The 20712-nt window shown below is 38.6% G+C and overlaps 1 protein-coding gene across 1 annotated transcript; it reads left to right on the forward strand.

Moving 5' to 3' along the window:
• Positions 1-400: 400 nt before the first annotated feature.
• Positions 401-7485, forward strand: LOC141599465 (ras-related protein RAB1BV-like). The gene is made up of 9 exons (XM_074419482.1): positions 401-530; positions 654-778; positions 3493-3565; positions 3638-3738; positions 4298-4363; positions 5435-5532; positions 5617-5679; positions 5796-5891; positions 7093-7485. Exons 2-9 carry the CDS (start codon positions 706-708, stop codon positions 7174-7176), a joined length of 654 nt encoding a protein of 217 aa, XP_074275583.1. The 5' UTR covers positions 401-530; positions 654-705; the 3' UTR covers positions 7177-7485.
• Positions 7486-20712: the final 13227 nt, after the last annotated feature.

Raw genomic sequence — 20712 nt, forward strand, 5'->3', positions numbered from 1 at the left:
GGGCGACGACTAAGTGTATCTGGTGTCGGTCGTGGGTGGTGGGGAAGGAGTTAATGATTTTTTTTTTTTGGAAAGGAAAGGAGAGAATGAGAGTCCAGTGAAGATGGATAAAAAAATAAAAGGGATAATTGTGAAAAAACGCAGTAATTGAGCATATAATGTACGGAGTATATAAAAGTGCCATATAATTAGATCAACGGGTGAGATGTTATTCTACCTTAACCAGATAATCTCGGGTTCGAGCCCTGATAATGCAGCAATGCTAAAACTCATGAGGGAAAATTTTATTACCGAAAAGGTTCTACCCGACTTAAATCCAAACTAAATCAAATGATATACGCAACCGTACTGCAAAAATAAACCCGCCAGTTGTTATAAAACAGTCTTAAAGAAATAATACAGTACTTGGTACTCCGTAATTCCGTATGTAAACTTTTCAACCCTCTCCCACCAAATTGAGAACTAATTTAAGACCATTCCCGCATTAGTGTGTCTCTCTCCTCCTTCCCTCTTCCACGCTCTCCGATCTGGTACTTTTCTGCTCCCCATATTAATTTTCAAAATTTTCAAATCATAAATTTAATATTAGCGTTTCTATTATAATTTGTTGATTTTAATCCTGATTAATTTTTCCCCTAATTCTTGTATGTTAGGGTTTGTTCTTGCGATTTGATTTAATTTAGTTTTCGGACGAGATCAAATCCCATGGCTGCTCCACCTGCTAGGGCTAGGGCCGATTATGATTATCTCATCAAGCTTCTCTTGATCGGTGATAGCGGTAATTATCTCACTCTCTGATTTACGATCGTCGTTGTTATATAGAATCCAGATATATGAAATTAGGGTACATTTGCTGCAGATTTTGTAAGTTTGAATATCTAATGCTTGTTTTCGTGATTGTTGTGTATTATGTGTATTTTGATCACATTTTAGAGGTAATGTTAACGTTTGGGTCATTCGGAAACAGCCTCTTTTTGTTGCTAACACAAGGGTAAGGCTGCGTACATCCGACCCCCTTACCCCGCAATTTGCGGGAGCCATTGAGGCACTGGGGTAATGTTGTTGTTGTTAACGTTTGGGTGAGCGTGGATAATAAGGTGTTTTTGAGAAGTCTATGATTATGTTGGGACTCGGCTTATGAGATAAGGGTTAGCCTTGTAGAATTTGGCGAATGTCGGATGAAGATTTATTTGATGGTGTAGAATTGATGTGATGCGTAAAGCCGTAAATAACATGTGGTGTTGTTGCCAAATAACCTCCTTTTAAGAATCCGCGGTTGTCATTTGTCATGGTCATGAAACAAGGAAAACTAGAGCACCTGTCATTCGATACATCTAGTGATCCGTTGGATGTTCATGAAATAGGAAAATTAGTATTATAAGACATTGTTTTTAGGAAAAGGGGAAATGCAGATGAGGTAATTTATATCTGCTGGATGCCTTTTTGAAGTGCGCAGCCATCAATGCATGGTATTCCATGTTCCCGAACAATATATATCCTTTCTGTATCCCAAGACCATAGCTATCTTGTTTCTCCTTAAAGGTCCCACTCCCTAGTTTTCGATTTTTCAGGACTAAATTGGGGTTCATGTTTGTTTAAGTGTCATTTGCTACACTATGTTGTGAAGGAGAATTTAAAAAGTTCCTGCCATCCAAGAGATTTGAGATACGGAATAAACTTATTATGAGCCAACTAGCTTTCAATGAATATGGCCGCCTGAGCCTCTGCAGTGCATTGCTGTGGGTATGGTATTACATCTCCGTTAGTGAGTTGATCTGAAAATCTATACGACCTCTAAATGTGGTTGTACCGTCATAGTAAACTTTATGCATTATTAATTTTAAGAGAATCACATAAGTTGTAACATCAGTGTAAATGTATATATTCTGTGCAGTAAAACATTGTGTGCAAATGGTATGGCAAGCGGAGACCATAACTGACCTTCAACTTGTCCTTGATTTTGGGTTGATATCATCTGCATGTCTATTTCACAGCTATAAACAATTCTCAATCTTTGTGTCTAAATGAGCATGTAATCTTTGTACTCTCTCTATTCCACTTTTATTGTCCCCTTTTCTTCATAATTTATTCCAAATTAGTTGCCCTCTTTCTAAATTTAGTAAGTATTATCACTCATTCACTCATCATTGTCATATTGTCACCCATTCTAAATTCACCCAAAATAAAAAGAAAGAGAATGTAAATGGGACGAAGGGAGGATCAAATTTTGGTGTCAGTTGTGGTCGCAGGATTGATCTTGGTGGCTTAAATGCTGATGATACCTTCTCTGTAAAATGAGACGATCATTTTGAACTTCTAACCTTCACAAAACACGATGATATACAGTAACTTTTGTTTTATGTCATGCATATAATTAGAGGTTATGGGATGGAAATCGGAGATTCTAGGACACTATGTTCTTGACTTATTATCAAGTCAATCCCACCTTTGTTGCTTTTTGTTGTTTTCATATTTAAAGCCACAAGCCCTACTGACTTGCCACCTTGATGCCAGCTAGAGGGTAATGCGAAACCCGAACTGTTGGAAAATGTCACAGTTTAAAAATATTGCTTCAAGTCCACAAACAAGATTTCATAATACCCTGGTAAACCTCCAATTTCATTTTAGGGGGAGGGTCAGAAGTTAATTCGAACTACATGTTTATTGCATGAAGCCATGAATAGAGTTTTGCCACGATTTTTGTGATTCGGTTACATGATAGGACCTCTGGAAGCCAGGTTTTGGGGATGAACCGATGAAGTATGCTGGTCTTTACTGGATTTACGCTTCCAGTCTACTTATATGACCTCTTACGTACAAAAGCTGTTGTCTTCCAGCACACTGCCTCTTACCTGCTTTCTTGTGATATCAATATATAATCATCAGTGTGGAACTAGTAGTTTCCCAACTTACATGGTTGCAGTGATCAAAAGTTATCATCTTGCTTAATATAGTATGGCGTGCTAGTGGTACTGATGGGCTATTGTCTTGAGGAACGTCAGTTTGGTGGACTTTCTATCATATTCTATAAACTCTTACTTCAGAAATATTTTTTGATATTTTCTCAAAGGTGTGCGCTTTAGCCGGAGCGTGGAACATTTGAGTCGTGAAGGAACCATTTTAGTGTAATTGTTTACCAAATATTATCTCACGTTTTTTAAAAAAAATCTGGGAAAGGAATATGTCAAACTCGCAACGCAATCTAGAATATTTCTTTTGTTTGGATAAGAATCAATTTTATTAATGAGCAAGAGAGGATTAGGTGTAATGACTTGTGGCCTTAACTATGAGTCTCAACTCTCATCAGCCATCTCGCTTATTTTTCCTAGGGCACCAAATTGTAATATCCACATTGAAGAAATTCTGCTACTGCTCTATTGCTATTGCTTTTTTTTTTTTGTTGCTGTACTAGTTATTTGCATAAATATTATTAGAATGAAAAATTAGGCTTCACACTTGAATATGTACTTACTCCTTCACATTCTGTCATAGGTGTGGGTAAGAGTTGCCTTTTGCTGCGTTTCTCTGATGGATCATTCACCACAAGTTTTATAACAACCATTGGGTGGGTAACTTTAGTAATTTCTTATCAGGTTTGCTCAAATGACCTCTAACAACTGATGCCTGTTTTTTGTAGTATTGATTTTAAAATAAGGACCATAGAGCTTGATGGCAAACGTATCAAACTTCAAATATGGGATACAGCTGGTCAGGAGCGATTCCGCACAATTACAACTGGTAAGTATACTTCCAAAGCATTAATGAGCTTTGATTGTCAAACTCAACAAAAAGTAAGAAAAGATGAAGGTGAAAGTCAGAAGATATGTTATATAGATGGAAATAGAAACCAATTTTTCTACGGGATGGCTTTCTTTTGTTCATAAAATACGCCAGACTGTTGTTATGGCTGTTGAGAGTAAATTCTTATTGTTATTATTTGGCCGTGGATAGATTTATTTCATGTTGTGGTAAACTGGTAATCTTGTAACTCGTGTCATCTGAGGCCTTTGCAGTTGCAGACCTAAGTCACTAGTGAGGGTTTTATTACCCAGATGGCCAGATCCCACCCTAAATTTACACATTTATCATCCATATTCACTTGTTTAATTTAGTGTGGATGGATATCCACGAAGTCCATCACTCAGTCTCATTCCATGATTATGATTATGATTCATGATCTATATTTATACATAGCCTTGCAGTTGACACATGTTAATTGCGTACTTAGGTTATGCTTCTCGGACAACTTATTTCTGTTTTGTTGACTACCAAATCTCACCCACTCATGTCCATGCAGCTTACTACCGTGGAGCAATGGGCATTTTGCTGGTTTATGATGTAACGGATGAGTCTTCTTTCAATAGTAATATCTTCCATCTCATCTTTAAATTTCTTTTGTATCTTATCTTGATATGTTTCTCTAATTGGCGAGCTCTTAGTGTGGTAGGACTATTCATTTAATGCAGCCATATTTGTGTGGCATGCATCTGTCATAGTAGTATTATAGGGTTCTCTTATGAAATTCTTCTACTTGTTCTACTATAGGGAGCAGAAGATGTTCATGTTGCCATTTGGCTTCCCTTTCCCTTGAGTAGAAATGATTTTTTATAAAAAGGAAGGCGGAAAAGGGAGGAAGCCTTGCACGTAACTTCCATGTCATTTATATAACTATTCTTTTGGCTGATGTTGGTATGATGGCTTAGTAGATATAATTCCTTAACCTGCTATTTTTTAGGCAGAGTTCTTATGGAAAGATATGTTATGCTCCACAATTTTTTCTGGTTCCCTCTATTTTATTCACCAAGATGATACCTGCATAGGAGTGCCAGATCCATGGATGTTCAAGGTTTCATATGAATGAGTTTTATGAAACCTCTTCACCCATTTGAGTCATAATACATAACAAATATGCTAATAGAAAACCTTATTACAATCCATTTAAGTTATTTGTTTTTACTGGAATAGGATCTTAATGTTGAAAATGAGCATGCTATGGGAATACCCTTATCACAAAGATGCCACACTTCTCGAAGTTAGTTGCTCAAAATAGTTGAAGTCAAAGGATTTAATTTATCAAATTATGTTAAATTTCCATCTTCCTAGGGTCTTTCTTATCAATTGTCCACTTACATTAAAGTAAACAATCGGAAGGAGGAATTTTGACTATTAAACACTGGTGTTCATGTGGTTTCTACAACATTCCTTTGTTTTCCCCCTTATATGTTTAGGGATAAGACTTGCTCAGTTTCTTCTAGAATCTAACATTCTACATTTCTACCAATGGAGTGTTTTGCGAGTTGCGACGGCTGTACCGTATTTTTTTTTTAAATCACCACCTTCTTTTCCTTGAATTTACTCACATGAAGGTTTTCCCTTCTTTAAGATCATTATTTTGCTTTGTATGGTTGTTTATATACATCATCTTTATGTACAGATATAAGGAACTGGATCCGCAACATTGAACAACATGCATCAGACAATGTCAACAAAATTCTGGTTGGTAACAAGGCGGACATGGATGAGAGCAAAAGGGTACGCAATTTTCGTTTGCGGTTTTCCTCTTGCTGCTTTCTATGTATTAAACAATAAAACTGAATACTAGAGTTTCTACTACAGGCTGTTCCTACTGCGAAGGGTCAAGCTTTGGCGGATGAGTATGGAATCAAATTCTTCGAAACAGTTGAGTAACTTGTACATTCTTCTTCTTCTTCTTCTTCTTCTTCTTCTTCTTCTTCTTCTTATTTTTTTATTTTTTTTTGTTTTTGATGATTGCTTAAAATTCAATTATGTGACAGAGTGCTAAGACAAACTTGAATGTGGAGGAGGTCTTCTTTTCAATAGGAAGGGATATCAAACAGAGACTTGCTGAATCAGACTCCAAGGCTGAGGCTGTAAGACTTCTCAATGAATAATCTGATCTGACTATCATATGTGCATGAGCATAATCAGAATATGCCGTCTCTTCCGTGTTTAACCCTATATTTGTGTTTAACCTTGAGATGTGTAACTGTAAGTAATCACCCGGAAATTAAATACCATAAATTATGATATATGAAGGCAAGTTATTCTGTTATGTGAAAATACGATTGAAAAGGAAGTGTAGCTGCCTTTGGAAAGCATTTGGTGTAAGTACACCTGAGAGCATGGTTTAAGTTGCTCATCATTTTAGACATAAATATGCATTACATGAAGTTTACCCAAGAAAATTTCTTCGTTTATTGTGATCGTACGTGTGCTATGGTGGACGTTTAGCCATACAAAGATGTTCAATTGAGAACTGATGAGATAGGGAGAAAGTAGGAGTTGCGTTTATTAAATTTAATATGATGATGTGGCATAAATATAATCACCTAATGCAGTTCAGTGTACCACTATACAAGCGATACACCTGTTGAAAGAATTTTAAATCAGGAAAAATAAAATTGACCGGTAGGGGAAGAAATACAAAAATTGCTAAGGTTATTGAAGTGGCAAGGGTGACTGGAAGCATATGGTTATTTGGAAATAAAGAATAGTTGGTGTTGGAGAGGCTAGACTGGTGGAAAATTGATTTTGTGGATGTTGATGGTGGACTGTTTTTTTTTTTTTTTCTGTGTAGTTCTTCCTTTCTTTTGTTTCTTTGTAAAAAAAACATTTTTCTTTTGGTTATCTTTTTTTTTTATTATTTTCTGGACGTTAGGTCGTCTTTATTTTTCCTCCTACTTATCTTGCCCATTTAGGTTATCTCTCACTCCAAAGGCTTTCCTTATTCATTCGTCCTTTCATTGATTGTTTTTCACAAACAGCATTGTTGTACGATTTTGTTTTCTATTTTGTGCATCTTTCCATCATTTCCCGCCTTACATTGACAATTCTGTACCATGATTATGCTGGTTGACCCAAGTCATTTTGAAAGGCTTTGTTATTTTGCATTTTTGCACGCTACATTACTCGATGGAAGTTTGCAGGATGTTGAGAAAATATGTTGGCGTGATTTTGTATTATAAACATGACTCGACAGGAGTTTTGTTCAAATTCTACGCACTTTTGATGTGGTTTTATTGCTGTTCGAAAACTTGTAGTTTAATCATAAAAGTTATATTTTATATGCAGCCTGCTGGAGGAATCAAGATCGGTGTAGCAGACTCAGCTGGTCAATCTTCAGCTGCTCCGAAATCTGCTTGCTGTGGATCTTAAGCTAGCTAATCTGCAATTTTCGGCATGAAATTGTGAAATTATCCTTTCAACAATCATTCATTGGTTTCTGCTATAAGTTCCTGTGTGAAGGCTAGTTTACGTTATTGCAAAATTTGTAATGATCCTTATTCTCGCACTTTGTTTTCACCTGGTAAACCTTACTGGGAGAATTTCTGTTATTCCATGTAGAAAGTAAAACAGTCGTCGTTTATGTTTTGAAAAAAAAAATACTATATTGATGGCTCTTTTCTATGCTGTCATGTATGCAACAGTTCGTATAAATGAAATCAGTTGGTAACTTTCTTTTTCTTCGAGTTTTGTAGGAGACTCACATGTGAGATTAATATAAAATCGTATATGTTTTCTCATTTAGAGCTCGAGGTTTGGTCTTGCCTATGACCCTGTTACATGCCAAAAGAGGTTTCTGAAAAAGATTTGAAGGGTGTTGATGATGTGATGTGTGAGAATTTGAGTGTGGGTGGGACTAAAAAGATGATAACGAGAGGGTCAGTCCGGTGGAAGACGAGTGAAAAGCAGGGTCGATGGAAAAGATGAAAGAGATCGACGTCTTGTCCCCCACATGAAAAATGGCTTATAGTTGAATCCCAGCCTCTCAACAAGTTGATCTTGCTCGAGCATATTGATGCCTATAATATCTTTGACGAGTTTTAGAATTTTTGTCCCGGGTCCGTCATCTTAGGCACGCCGGCTTCTTCTAAGCTATCTAGCTTTATGATGAACAAGGTTTAGATGCATGTGGAGGTCTGATGACTAGGCGAGCTTGCCTTCATGAACCCGTGCCCTGAATCTGATGTCCGGTTGATTTAAGTTCTCTGTACGGGTTAGGTGGTCCGATAATATGAACATATCAGTTTGTTTATTAGCATGAGATCAAACCCTTGTTTTATGTATTTTAGCTTTGGTTTCTTCTATCTGAATCTTTTTTTTTTGTTAGTTTACACTTTAGAAAAATGAAGAGCATGCTTTAAGATAGATACTAACAAGAAATCGCAATGGCTTACTTTCGGTGATAGATCTTAAAACAAAAATAAGTGATTTGAGAATTCAACTCTTAACCTAAAGCTCGAAAACTTATCGATAAGACACCGAGACAAGGCAGGGGCCGCAGGGATAAGTAACATTAACCGTATTGAAATATATATATGAAGTTAAAAGGTCGGCAGGTGCTAGACCCTTTAGCGACAACTAAGGTCCACCATCACTTACACCGAGGCTTTCTAGTTTTTTTTTTTTTTTTTTTGGTGTGTTGACCAGGAGTATCCTTATTCACAAAGGAACACTCAAGTTTGGTTTTTTCATTATTAGAATCACGAATCAAATTCCGTAATATCTATTTAAAAAATAAGAGTTCATATCACTCACACCAACCAACTTTGATTTCGACGTTGTCCCGTAACAAGCGAAGAAGTATTATGATAATCCATATCCATTGAGACCTTTGCTTTATGATTTGGTGACTGAAAAGAGGTTGGGCCAGCATGGTGGGATAAATTCATAAAAGCACAACAAAACAAGGCTTGAAATAACACAATTCACAAATGAATGTAGTGGTACTTAATCTTTTGACCATGTTTTTGCTAAGTAATAAGAGTCACAACTTTAATAATCAATATATCTCTATATCTTCTTCAACTAGTCAGTAAAGCTATACTAGTAGTGCAATATATTATTGGCTTTGTAATAAAGAAACCCTATCATTTCTGTTTTATGAGATTAAAGTCGGTCGTCACCAAAATTATTTCTAATCATTTTGCACGTAACTTGCTTACCCTTCTTTTAACCTATACTAACAAGTTTCCTATGTAAGTTTCCTATGTATGCACTACAAGGGGTCTTATTTTAGTGATTAATATACTAAGGTAATTTGACAATAGATTACCGTTTAAATCCCGCTCTCTCTATATTGTATTGAGTTTGCGCTTCATTTAACACAAAAAAGGAAAAAAAAAACTCGTTCTTTCACAATTATTGCCTAATATGAGATAAAAAGTTGGGGAAAAGTCGTTAAAAACTTTTTATTGTCGAAATGTGTAAACTGTAATGGAAGTGTGAGAACTTTTCTTTTCTTGAACATGTAGATATTCGACTTATTTGTTCTCGAGGTCTCCTTCATGTGGAGCTATCTTCGGATGGTCTTCAATTGCTTTTTCATGTGACTGGTTTCGCTAAGGAGCTTCATCTTCTCAATGGCGTCTTGGAATACACTAGTATCTTGCTTCCATCTTTTCATTGTTTTTGTTGTAATTTTGTACCTAGAACTCTTAATAACTGTGCTCATAGTCTAGCTAAAAGGGTTATGAAATTGTAAATACTTGATTTTACGGCCGTAAAAAAAAAGACTTAATTTATTCTTTGCGTACTAATAATTACTAATATATTTCTTCATATCTTCTCATTTACGCCAAATCTCATCGCTTTCAAGGCCTCAATCTAAACGACTTCATGATATTTAAAAGCAACAAATCTACATCATCAAAATTCTCTTTTTCTTTTGACAAGTGGAAAAACAAACGTTTCTACAATAGTTTAGCCTTGCTTCTTGCTAATACTTACTCCATTCAACTCCACTCTATCACTTTCTTTTTCACGTTTGCCAACGCGTGTTTTACGCGTTAAATATCGTTAGCTACGTATTTGCAAAAATTATAAAAGTTAGATATTTTTAATGTACTCGTAAAGACGAATCAAACAAGATCCCACATGAATATATTTCCACTTGCGTATCGAGAGAAAATCGAAATTGAATACACGATTGTGAATAGTGTACAAAAATGAAATAGGTAGAGTGGAGTTGAATGGAGGAAGTATGTTGTACAAGATCGTAAGTTATACTTAGATACTACATTATAAAACATAAAATTACGATTTCCTTATAATCAACTACGAAAAATGAAATAGCTACATTGAGGTATCAACTAATCTTAACCATGCTGTCAAAAAAAAAAAAAAAAAAAAAAACCTAATCTTAACCTTGTATAGGACTCCTACTAGATACTGTTTAAACTTCTACAAGATTTAAATGTGTATTTTAGCATCAGATAATTAAGGATTCTCTCCATTTCTCAAAAAAAAAAAATGGAAGTGCATGTGCCAAAGACAATCTTATTCTTAGAAAAGTTGAGACAACTACTTTTAGAATATATCTTTTTAACCTATCACTAAAAAGAATTTGCCTAATCTCATGAATAATGTACGCTAAGCTTTAGCTGTCTTTTTCAAGATGAGGTTCATTGTTGTCGATTTATTATTTAAGACCGTTGTATGAAATATTATAGCGAAATAAATTTATAATCCTATCTGATTATTATTGTGAAATGGTTCTAAAGCATTCTACTCTCTCAGAACATAAATTTTCTTCCCATTTTTCTAATATATATGAGAAGTATTTTATTCAAATGTAAATAAAACAGAAAACTAGAGGAATACAAGTTTGAAGCATGGTTCTAGTAACTCATTAATTTGGAGCGATTGGGATACAAAATTAAGTATTTGAGTAGCACTATTAGAATTAATTGCGGGTTTAAACTTTTTCTCAAATAAAGCAGAGTACTACCTCATCGTATGTTTGTTTTGGATTAAAATACCTCTCACAAAAAACAAAAAAAAAAATAAACGAATAAATGACACAAACGGGATATTAAGAAACAATATTGAAAAAGATTTGGCGGATATAAGCCCTAAGCTTGGGGTCAAGCTATAGCTACCTTGCCATGTTAGAATCCTTTAAATATAATAAAGTTACAATTAACAATTAAGTTATTTCTCACATTTTTGTGTTTACTTACAAATGCAACCCTATATTGGTCTTTTACCATTTTTGATAAATGCTCTCAACTCTAGTAAAAATAAGCTCTTTTGGATCCTAACACTCTATAATAGGTGGTAACTTTCCAAATCTTTATCTATATTAATACAAAAGACAATATTCAATCCTCAGCGCGCCACGTCATTAATGCCGTCTTTTTTTTTGGAAATTCATGTTACGGTGGGACCCATGAGTGTGCAATGTATTTATTTATTCAGATATCCGTCTTTTCAAACATGCGATAAATTCCGTCTTACAACAAATTCTATGAAATCATATTATGAAAAAATTCTTTGATTTAATATTATGAAAAAAATTTATACATTCCGTATAAATAAAATTAATAACATATGCGCAGAATGAATTACAAATGTGAGTAAATGAAATTTAATTACATAATTTTTAAAACAAAATTACCCAATAATAAAATTACATAATTTCAGGAACGAATTACATTTATATACGGGAGCGAACATAAAACGCAAATGAATTACAAAAATGAATTACATGTATCTTATATCTTTATTAATTCAGAAGACAATGCTGAATAGAGAATGCGCCACGTCATTCGTACAACTTTTTTTTTTTTTTGGAAATTCAGGTTATAGTGGGCCCCGTTGGTGTGCAAAGAATTTATTTCTTCAAATCGTTTGCCAATACAAGCATACGACAATTTCCGTCTTAAAAAATAATTTATGAAATAATTACATACAATCAGAATAAATGAAATTAGTTGCATATAATCGGAATGAATTACAAATCGGAATAAATGAAATAAATTACATATAATCGAAATGAATTACATAATTAATAATAAAATTACATAATTACGAGAATAATGTACATTTAATTACGGGAATGAATTACATATAATGGGAATATATTACAGAAATTAATGAAATTAATTATCACAAACAATGCGAATAAATTAAACAACTTAAATAATTTTTAAAATTAGATAGTACGATGTTGTTGAGCGCTTAGTGAGAGATCAATGTGTCGAGTATGGTAAAACTCTTACTGATGTTAACCCGTCTGTAACTGGAAATGAACATTCACCCGGTAGCTGTGGTTTTAACGAATCCTATTTACGTAAAGAATGTCCATTTCCAGTTAGATCATTGATCTACATTAAACATGTAGATCACTGATATAGAACTTGATGGGGCATATTCTGCACCCGCTGACCGAGTCAACATATTGACCAAGGTCAAAGCCAAAAGACAACAAGTCAAAGGAAAAGCAGCCTAACCGACAAGGTCTGTCGCCCTGTCACTTGGGTCTCGGCTTGGCAACTAGCCGGCCGAGAGGCATATCTGTGTACTCACATCCAGTCCCCCGGATGGAGTCAACCAGCCTCGCCGGCTGTCATGGGTCCCTCGGCCGAGGGTAAGACAGCTTTCCACACGCTTTCGCCACTTGGCCACTACGTGACAAAAGGTGAAAGTCTATAAATACTCATCATCTCTCATTGAGAAACTAACTGGAATATCTGGTATAAACTCCCTTATCTCTCTACAATATACTTTGCCAAGTTCAACACACAACTTATCTCTCTAAGTTTACTGACTTGAGCGTCGGAGTGAGTACGCTCGGTACCAAGCCGAGCCCTCAGTTTGTTCATTTTTACAGGAGAGAGTGAAAGGAAGAGACAAGCAACGACGTCATTCTACAAGCTCAAGTGGTCACAATCCTGCTCCGTAATTACACCCGGAACAATTGGCGTCGTCTGTGAGGATAGATACTAAAAGCTAGTCACCTACATTAAAAAAAAAAAAAAAAAAAAAACCATTCAGCGAGCTAAGAAGATGTCAAAGCAACAAGAAACTGTGATTGAAGGAACTGCATTCTTCCAGGATGACACGTTCCGTAATTCTGAGATTGGGCAGTCCCCCACCGGTCGAATCACTGAGCCGGTGATGTTCGGGATGCCGAAAGAGCCAGAAACACCGTTGCCTACCGACCAAGTCACCGTCATGGGACATGTGGTCGATGCGGCCAAATTAAAGCTATTCCTGGACCTGATGGGTAGTACGCCGATTACCCCTGTCACGACGACGGTAACGGCAGCGCATCCACAGGTGACCAGGGCCCATAAAGTGACTCCAAACAACTTGTCCGGAGCAATACAAGGAGCTGGCCATGCTAGAACGCCAGCAGAGCCCGTGGTGCCAGTGGCAGACCTGAGTCTTTCCCCCACTCGCGGGAGGACAGCGTCGCCGCGGCAACAACGAGGCCACCCCCGAAGGAATGAAAGAAGTCCGACTCACAAAGTCGGACAACAAGAAGCCCTTCCCGCCAGAGGGAGAGAAGCCGGACTAAGGTTGCGAGGAGCCGATCGCCGCGTGTCATTCGACACGTGGTCAGACAGCCCCTCAGTGCCTATGTCCTCGAGATTCCTGTGCCGACTAAGCTGAAGCTGCCGCCCTTATCGTACAAAGGGGATAGCGACCCAACCGACCATGCCGAGGCTTTCGAGTCGTACATGTCGGTATGGGAGCAGCCTGATGAGGTGTGGTGCCGAGTCTTCCTCACGACCCTGCATGGGATGGCTCAGAGTTGGTACAAGGGGCTACCTAATGGCTCGGTATACTGTTATGTCGACCTGAGAGACAATTTCATAGCCCAGTATGCTTGCAACAAGAGAAGGGCCGTGGAAACATCAGATCTCCTAACTATCCGACAGGGGGAGGACGAGTCCCTCCGAAGCTACGTGAAAAGATTCGACGCTAAGGTTCAGCAGATCCGTGAGCTGAACACCGAACTGGCGGCCTTCGCACTGATGAAAGGCCTCCCGAAAGGCGAGTTCAAAAACGAGCTGATCAAGTGCGAAGACCTCAACTTAGACTCCGCCAGAAACATGGCCGACCGAGCCGTAAAGGTGGAAGACTATCACAAAACCTGGGTAGGCCACAGCGAAGCTGGGCACCCAGAGAGGAAGAGCCGTCGGGACAACATAGATGAAGGTCGCCGTGACGGGAATAGGTCACGGCCTGAGAGATCCAATAGAAAACAACACTCGGCGGGCGCCGGGGGGAGTTCGGGACCATACTACCAGAAGCGGTACAGTAGTCTCACCCCCCTGGTCGCCTCACCAGCCGAGATCTTTACCCTAAGCAAGAATGATGGACAGAAGTGGGCAAGGCTCCCCAAGGCGAGGGGGGACGGTGACACGAGCCAGTTTTGCGAGTACCACGGCCACACCGGCCATAAAACTGACAACTGCCGACATCTAAGGAACGCCATCGAAGAGCTAATCCGAAAGGGGAGCCTCAGCAAGTATGTAGCTGGAGGCCCAGGAGCAAGCGCCGACGGGGCAAATAGAAAATCAGTTTTTCAACGGATGGGAGTAATCCAAGTTGTCATCGGGGGAAACGAGAACGGTGGGTCAGCTAATGGGCACAAACGGCACCTAAATGAGTTATACCAAGCCATCAACTTTGTGCCCAAAACAGCGATCCCCGCTTCCACCATCCCCGATATAACCATTGGAAAGAAGGACTACGAGGGAGTCGTCGCCCCGCACAGCGACCCGCTTGTAGTCCACCTGGATATAGCCAACCCCTTGGTCAAAAGGTGCCTAATTGACACAGGCGCCTACACAAACATCATGTTCAGGGAGTGCTTTCTCAATCTCGGTCTGAAGATTGGAGACCTGAGCCCCTGCATTAACCCACTATACAGACTTCTCTCCGGGCCGGCTGGTACCCCCGGGTCAATCGATCACGGTGATGTTCGGCCAAGCGGATGCGGCTAAAAATGTTTTATCTGAGTTCGTGGTTATCGATGGTTCGTCTGCCTACAATGTTCTCATAGGCCGGGTCACTTTGAGCGAGGCCGATGCAGTGATGTCTATCCGGGCCCTGACATTGATGTACGTCTCGAACCGAGGGGTAGCACAAAAGCTCGTCTCAAAGGACGAGAGAGATGAAATAGTCAATGTCCAAGTGTCTGCCAGGGGGTGCAACATGCAATCCCTCAAAGTGGCGAAAAAATCGGAGAAGGGGAAGATCCCATCCTTGCAGCAGGAGGGCGATCCGATGAATACTAATGTCGGCATGGTCGAAGGAGCCGAGACCGAGGAAGTGGAAATTGACCCAGGACGCACCGTAATTGTCGGTGTTAGCCTGGAGCCAAAATTCAGAGCTGATCTCCTAGACCTACTGAGGAAGAACAAAGATGTCTTCGCGTACTCAGCTGCCGAGATGCCAGGCGTGAGCCGGGAGGTGATCATTCACAAGCTGAACGTACTCTCCACCGCTCGGCCTGTCAAGCAGAAGATGAGGAACTCCTCGGCCGAGAAGGATGAGGCCATCAAAATTGAAGTAGACAAATTATTAGCGGCGGGCTTTATCATGCCTTGTACTTACCCTGAGTGGCTAGCAAATGTTGTAATGGTGAGGAAATCGTCAGGGGCGTGGAGGATGTGTGTTGATTTTACCAATCTTAATAACGCGTGCCCTAAAGATTGTTATCCCTTGCCTCGAATAGATAGTTTAATTGACGCCACGGCAGGCTACACTATGCTAAGCCTGCTAGACGCCTTCTCAGGGTATCATCAGGTATTTATGGCCGAGGAAGATATGCCTAAGTGCGCATTCATGATATAGGGATTTGCCGTCACTTCCCAATCAAAAACAATTTATAAAACCAAATAAAAGTAGTATTTATTCGAGTGTCGAACACGAAGATGGCGGGGGTTAGATACTTGGTTTGTTTAAGTCTTTAGTTTAGTCAAACAAAATAAGATGTTGATTTATCTAAAACTAAGATGCAAACAAGTTAAATTAAACTAAATGGGATTGTATTCAATTGATGGAAGGCTAAGGTCTTTGGGTTCACAAAGGGCAATTAGGGGTAGAAACAAGGTCTAACAAGAAAATGGTAATAATGGTGGTCAAGGGTTTAAGACTAATTTCTTAGTCACCTTAAGCTCCTCAATAAGTTGTCACTTGATCGAGATGAACTAAATACAAATTAAGCATAGAGACTACCCAATAGCATGAGCACCAAGACGGATCGAATGCATCAAAGAGATGTTCTAACTTTCATTAAAACTCATCTATAAGCACTTCTAAAACTATCTAATAGCACAATGCACCAAGGTAAGCCAAACATGTTAATGAAATGTCCAATTTTCATTGAGGCATTTCCACAAACACTTCAAATGCATTAAGAGTAGAAACCACATAATCACCCAATTCAAAAGGTTAACAACCCAAATTCATCCCCTTAATTACCCAAATTCCCCCTATGACCTTAGATAAGACTACTCACTCATGTTCATGGGTGAGAAATTACCAACAATTTCCAACAATAAACAAGTAAACATTGTAAACATGATAAAGACTAATATTTTTGATGAATAACAATTAAACAACATAAGAAATGTAAACAAATGAAAATAATGTAAACAAAAGATGAGAATTGTACCAACAAAGAGGAAAGTAACAATCTTGGATAATAATGGAAGAATGAATTTCTTCTAATCTTCAAATACAACCCAAAATACTAATTGTATACTAATGAGAGATGAAGAACTTGCATAAACAAAGGAAGAATTAAATTAATAATTAAAGAAAGATTGCAAATTTTATTGAATGAAAATGAGAGAGTAAATATTAGGGTTCTACAATATTGCGAGAGAAGGATGGACTAATCTAATTTCTATTCTAATTTCTAAGGGTAGTGTAAACTAATATGAGGTGGTCTATTTATACTACTAATCTAATAATAATAATAATATTAATAATAATAATATTAATAATAATAAACCTATAATAATCCTAATACTCAAAACCAAATTACACGGCTTCAGCAAAACAATTCAAAAAAGGGGAAAGGGGAAAACGATTAAAAGCAAAACGCAGCAAGGGGGCGTCCTGCCGGCCGGCCGGCGGTCGGAGCGAGGTGCCGGCAGCGCGTACTTGAAGAAAAGGCGAATATTCACAAGGTGTGTGTGTTGCGGTGGGGGCGGCTGCGGGCACCGGCATAGGAACACAAATTGATGCGAGAATGTTGTCTCGGTGTTGTATGCTGGTTGCCCGGCTGCCGTGGCTATGACCGTGAGCGAGTACTTCACAAAAAAGAGAGAAATTGATGTTGTTGTCTGCGCGGTGTGGGTAGTCGATCACGCCGGTTGACCGGCATAGGACTCAAAGCTCCAAATAAACTCGGTTTCGATTCGAGTCTTCAAAATTTAAGCGGGTCATCTTGAACTCGATTGCTCTGATCTTCTCTTCTTCATTCCTTTTGATTGGGGATTCGATGGAGTCAAACCTGAGATCGGTTTTGATACCGAAATTGAAGAGCAGGTGGGTCATGATAATGGTGGTGAAGAATGTCTGCTTGCTCGTTGTTCTTTGTTGTTTGGGCGCTGCAATTGTCGTTTGTTGTTGATGCAGGTGAGCGAAACAGAGAGGTGAATGGAGGTGAATGAGGGATGGTGATAATGGAGTTGTAAATTGCTCACTGGTAAGAGTTGTTGGCGGTGTCGGATGATGAAGGTCATCATAGTTGTGGGTCTGATGGTGGGATTAACGTGGTGAAGATGGTATGAATGAGTGTGAATAGATGATGATAATGAATGATTAATGGTAGTGAATGGTGATGGAAGAGGACGGAGTTGCAAATGGTTTTGGTGATACGGACTGATGATGGTGAAGAGGGGGTATGATGGTAAATGAAGGTATGATTAGTGATGTCGTTGTGGCTGGTACTTGTGTGAGCGTTGGTGACGGAATGCGAGCAGGGTGGTTGTTCGAAAATGGAGGTGATGGTGGAGGTAAGTTGATGGTGGTAATGGCGAAGTGATGGTTGAGGAGGTGAACTGGGTTGTCATTTACGTGAATGGCGAGGGTGTGAGATGCAGGGAAGGTGTCGAGTTTGCGGCTGCTGCTGTTTAACGGAGGGAGTGATTAATGATGGTGACGGAGGTGATGCAAGGTTGTATTTTGTTATGGAATTGGAAATGCAGGGGATATGGTTGAAGTTCATTGACAGGGACGAGTTGTTTCACTCGTGAATTTGTGATTTTTGTAAAGTCAACTGCCAAGCTTGACTTTGCCCAATACAAGTTATTTCATTTTCTTCAATTAACTCGTCCTTCATCCGTCTTATTTCCGTCTTGATTCAATTCGCTCCTCAATCTCCGTGTCAATTTGCCTCCTTCCCTACATATTATTGTAATAAAGTAATAGTAATATTAATATTGAGTAAACATCCGAACAATTAATAAATATAACTACGACGACTAATTATTATAAATTAGTAAATAAAATGAGCCTTTTAGACATTTAAGCACACAAAATCAAGTCGGAATAAGGTATAAATGCGGGGTAAAACACGACTAAAATGCTACTTATCAAATCTTCCCACACTTAAACCTTACTCGTCCTCGAGTAAGCTCATTAAATTAAACTAAGACCCGTAATATAAAAGGACTAGATAAACTAATAATATCCGATGAAAGGCAATTAACGGGCCTTCTCCGTCCCTTCAACTCACATCGAGACACAATGAGGTATGCATTCCGATGCAAGGCAAGTGGGGGCTTGCGGAAAACTTTTGACACATCCAACATTTCAGCACGAATCAAGATATAAGATGCATCACAAAAAGTCAAACCACTTTCCTCATCTAAGCGGCCGTTTTGTTTTGAAAGATTAAAGGTTTTGGTCGGGAGATACCGTCTCATAGTCTCAACGAGGTGCCAACTCCCTAAACGTGGTACAAGCAACCCAAATATGTTCACAAAAGCCAAAGAAACACATTCTAAGGCGGGAAAAGGGGAAGCAAGGCTAGTCCTCCAAGAATGACACGACACGCGCAAGATTCAACCAAAAGAGACCCATGGCTAAGGGGACTTAGACCATCGACAACCTCACGGATTTCACTCGTCACTCATTTAAAGACCGGGTGTTTTTGTACAAAAAGTAGCCAAACACTCTCCTACTACGACTCGTGAGAACGTGTCCGCAATCTAATGTGTAAAACAGTCCTATGTCCAAATGAGATGCAAAATGTAACAATGCGCAAGCCATGAAATAAGGGTTGTAATGGGGCTAAGGAGTAGGACGGAATGGGATTGGTGCAAGCACCGTTTGGACATGTGGAGTTCAAATCAAGAATTGTCGACACATCACATTTATTTCCTTATTGCAACACATGAGACACGTCTATGCCCTAACATAGCATGGATCACCAAAACTATGCAAAAATTGCATAAACCCAACTCAAATTGGAAAAACTTTGAAAGTACTCCTCTTATTTCAACAAATGGTAACGTCTACACCCTAACAAAGACTCGGTTTCTCAAGTCTTGCAAAAATTGTGTAAACCCGACTCATTTTGGAAAAACATCAGATTGCCCCTTTATTTAGCAACGGCTCTTTCTACCCCGTTTAATGATGAGGAGGGGTGTTGCTTGCCTTTTTCTTCTTTTGACACAAATATATACAAAACAACCAACTCTTTTTTTGAATTTTTCACAACTTTTTCACTTTTCTATTTTGTTTTTCATTTCTTTTTTCAAAACCTCTTAATTATATACAATGCCAAATGCGTACCAAGTTCCGACCCAAGTGGATATGTATACTATCCACCACTATGACCCAAATCACCTCCTACAACACTACTACAAAACCGACCAATTCTTGATCAAGGAAGGGTGGTTATGGGATGTAGCTATTTTAGTGAGTTTGCCAAATGAATAGGTTGAGGCTCAAAGGGGGTGAATAAAAAAGGGAGATAATGGAAGGGACAAAACAAGGCAATTTGGCTATGTGAGGTTCATATGCATGTGGAAACGAATTTTATTTCATAACTTGTGCACAAAAAATGGAATGCAAATCATGGCCTAAGGACGGAATGACACACTTATGCGTCTAGACATAACACGTCTCGCGAGGAGACCTACTCACAATCCTAAGCGGGGGTCGGGTATGAATGCACCGACCCTAGAAGGCTCTAATCCTCACATTTGAGTAGTTAGGTCGAGGTCTAGGTCTAGCCTACGGTCCTCTCGGTCTCACAAGGCGGCCAAAACTTGGTGGACATGCCCTTTTTCCCATATGCTAACCATGTGACACGGGTGCGAGCCATGGGGAGGGGGAAGGCACGGTCAAGACATAAATCATCATTGGGGTATCACAATCCCTCCCTAGACCACATTTTGTTCAAAACTTTATATACAAACTCAATGCAACAAAAAGGAAACACAACACATAAATACATGTGAGACAAATGCATGCAAGAAATTGAAATGAACATAAGGTAAACATGTAACAATTATCTAAACCTAGCAGCACGTAAGCACACACACCAAGTTCCAAAATGGAACATCCTCATCAACATAGCCCATCCTCCTCCATATATCCAACAATATAAAGGAAAAGAATAGTAAAGGAGAAAGAGATAGGAAAGATTCAACCGAGCGGTCTTCTAGTCTCCTAATGCCTCAAATGTCCCGTATGTGCCTGCGCCACTTGTTAGACCAACATATATATACAATGCAATATTTTTGTAATTTTTTGAAATTTTTCAATTTTTAGGCATTTTTTTGTTTTTTCTTAAATTTACAAGTATATAATGATATGAACAAATATAGACAATATTCACAAAGTGGATATTCCCCTCCCCACACTTGAAATTTACATTGTCCTCAATGGAACAAAGTATAGGGAGAGAATAGGAAAAATAAATAACATATT

The sequence above is a fragment of the Silene latifolia genome, chromosome 1 (genome assembly GCF_048544455.1).
Source record: "Silene latifolia isolate original U9 population chromosome 1, ASM4854445v1, whole genome shotgun sequence".
Lineage (NCBI taxonomy): Eukaryota > Viridiplantae > Streptophyta > Magnoliopsida > Caryophyllales > Caryophyllaceae > Silene > Silene latifolia.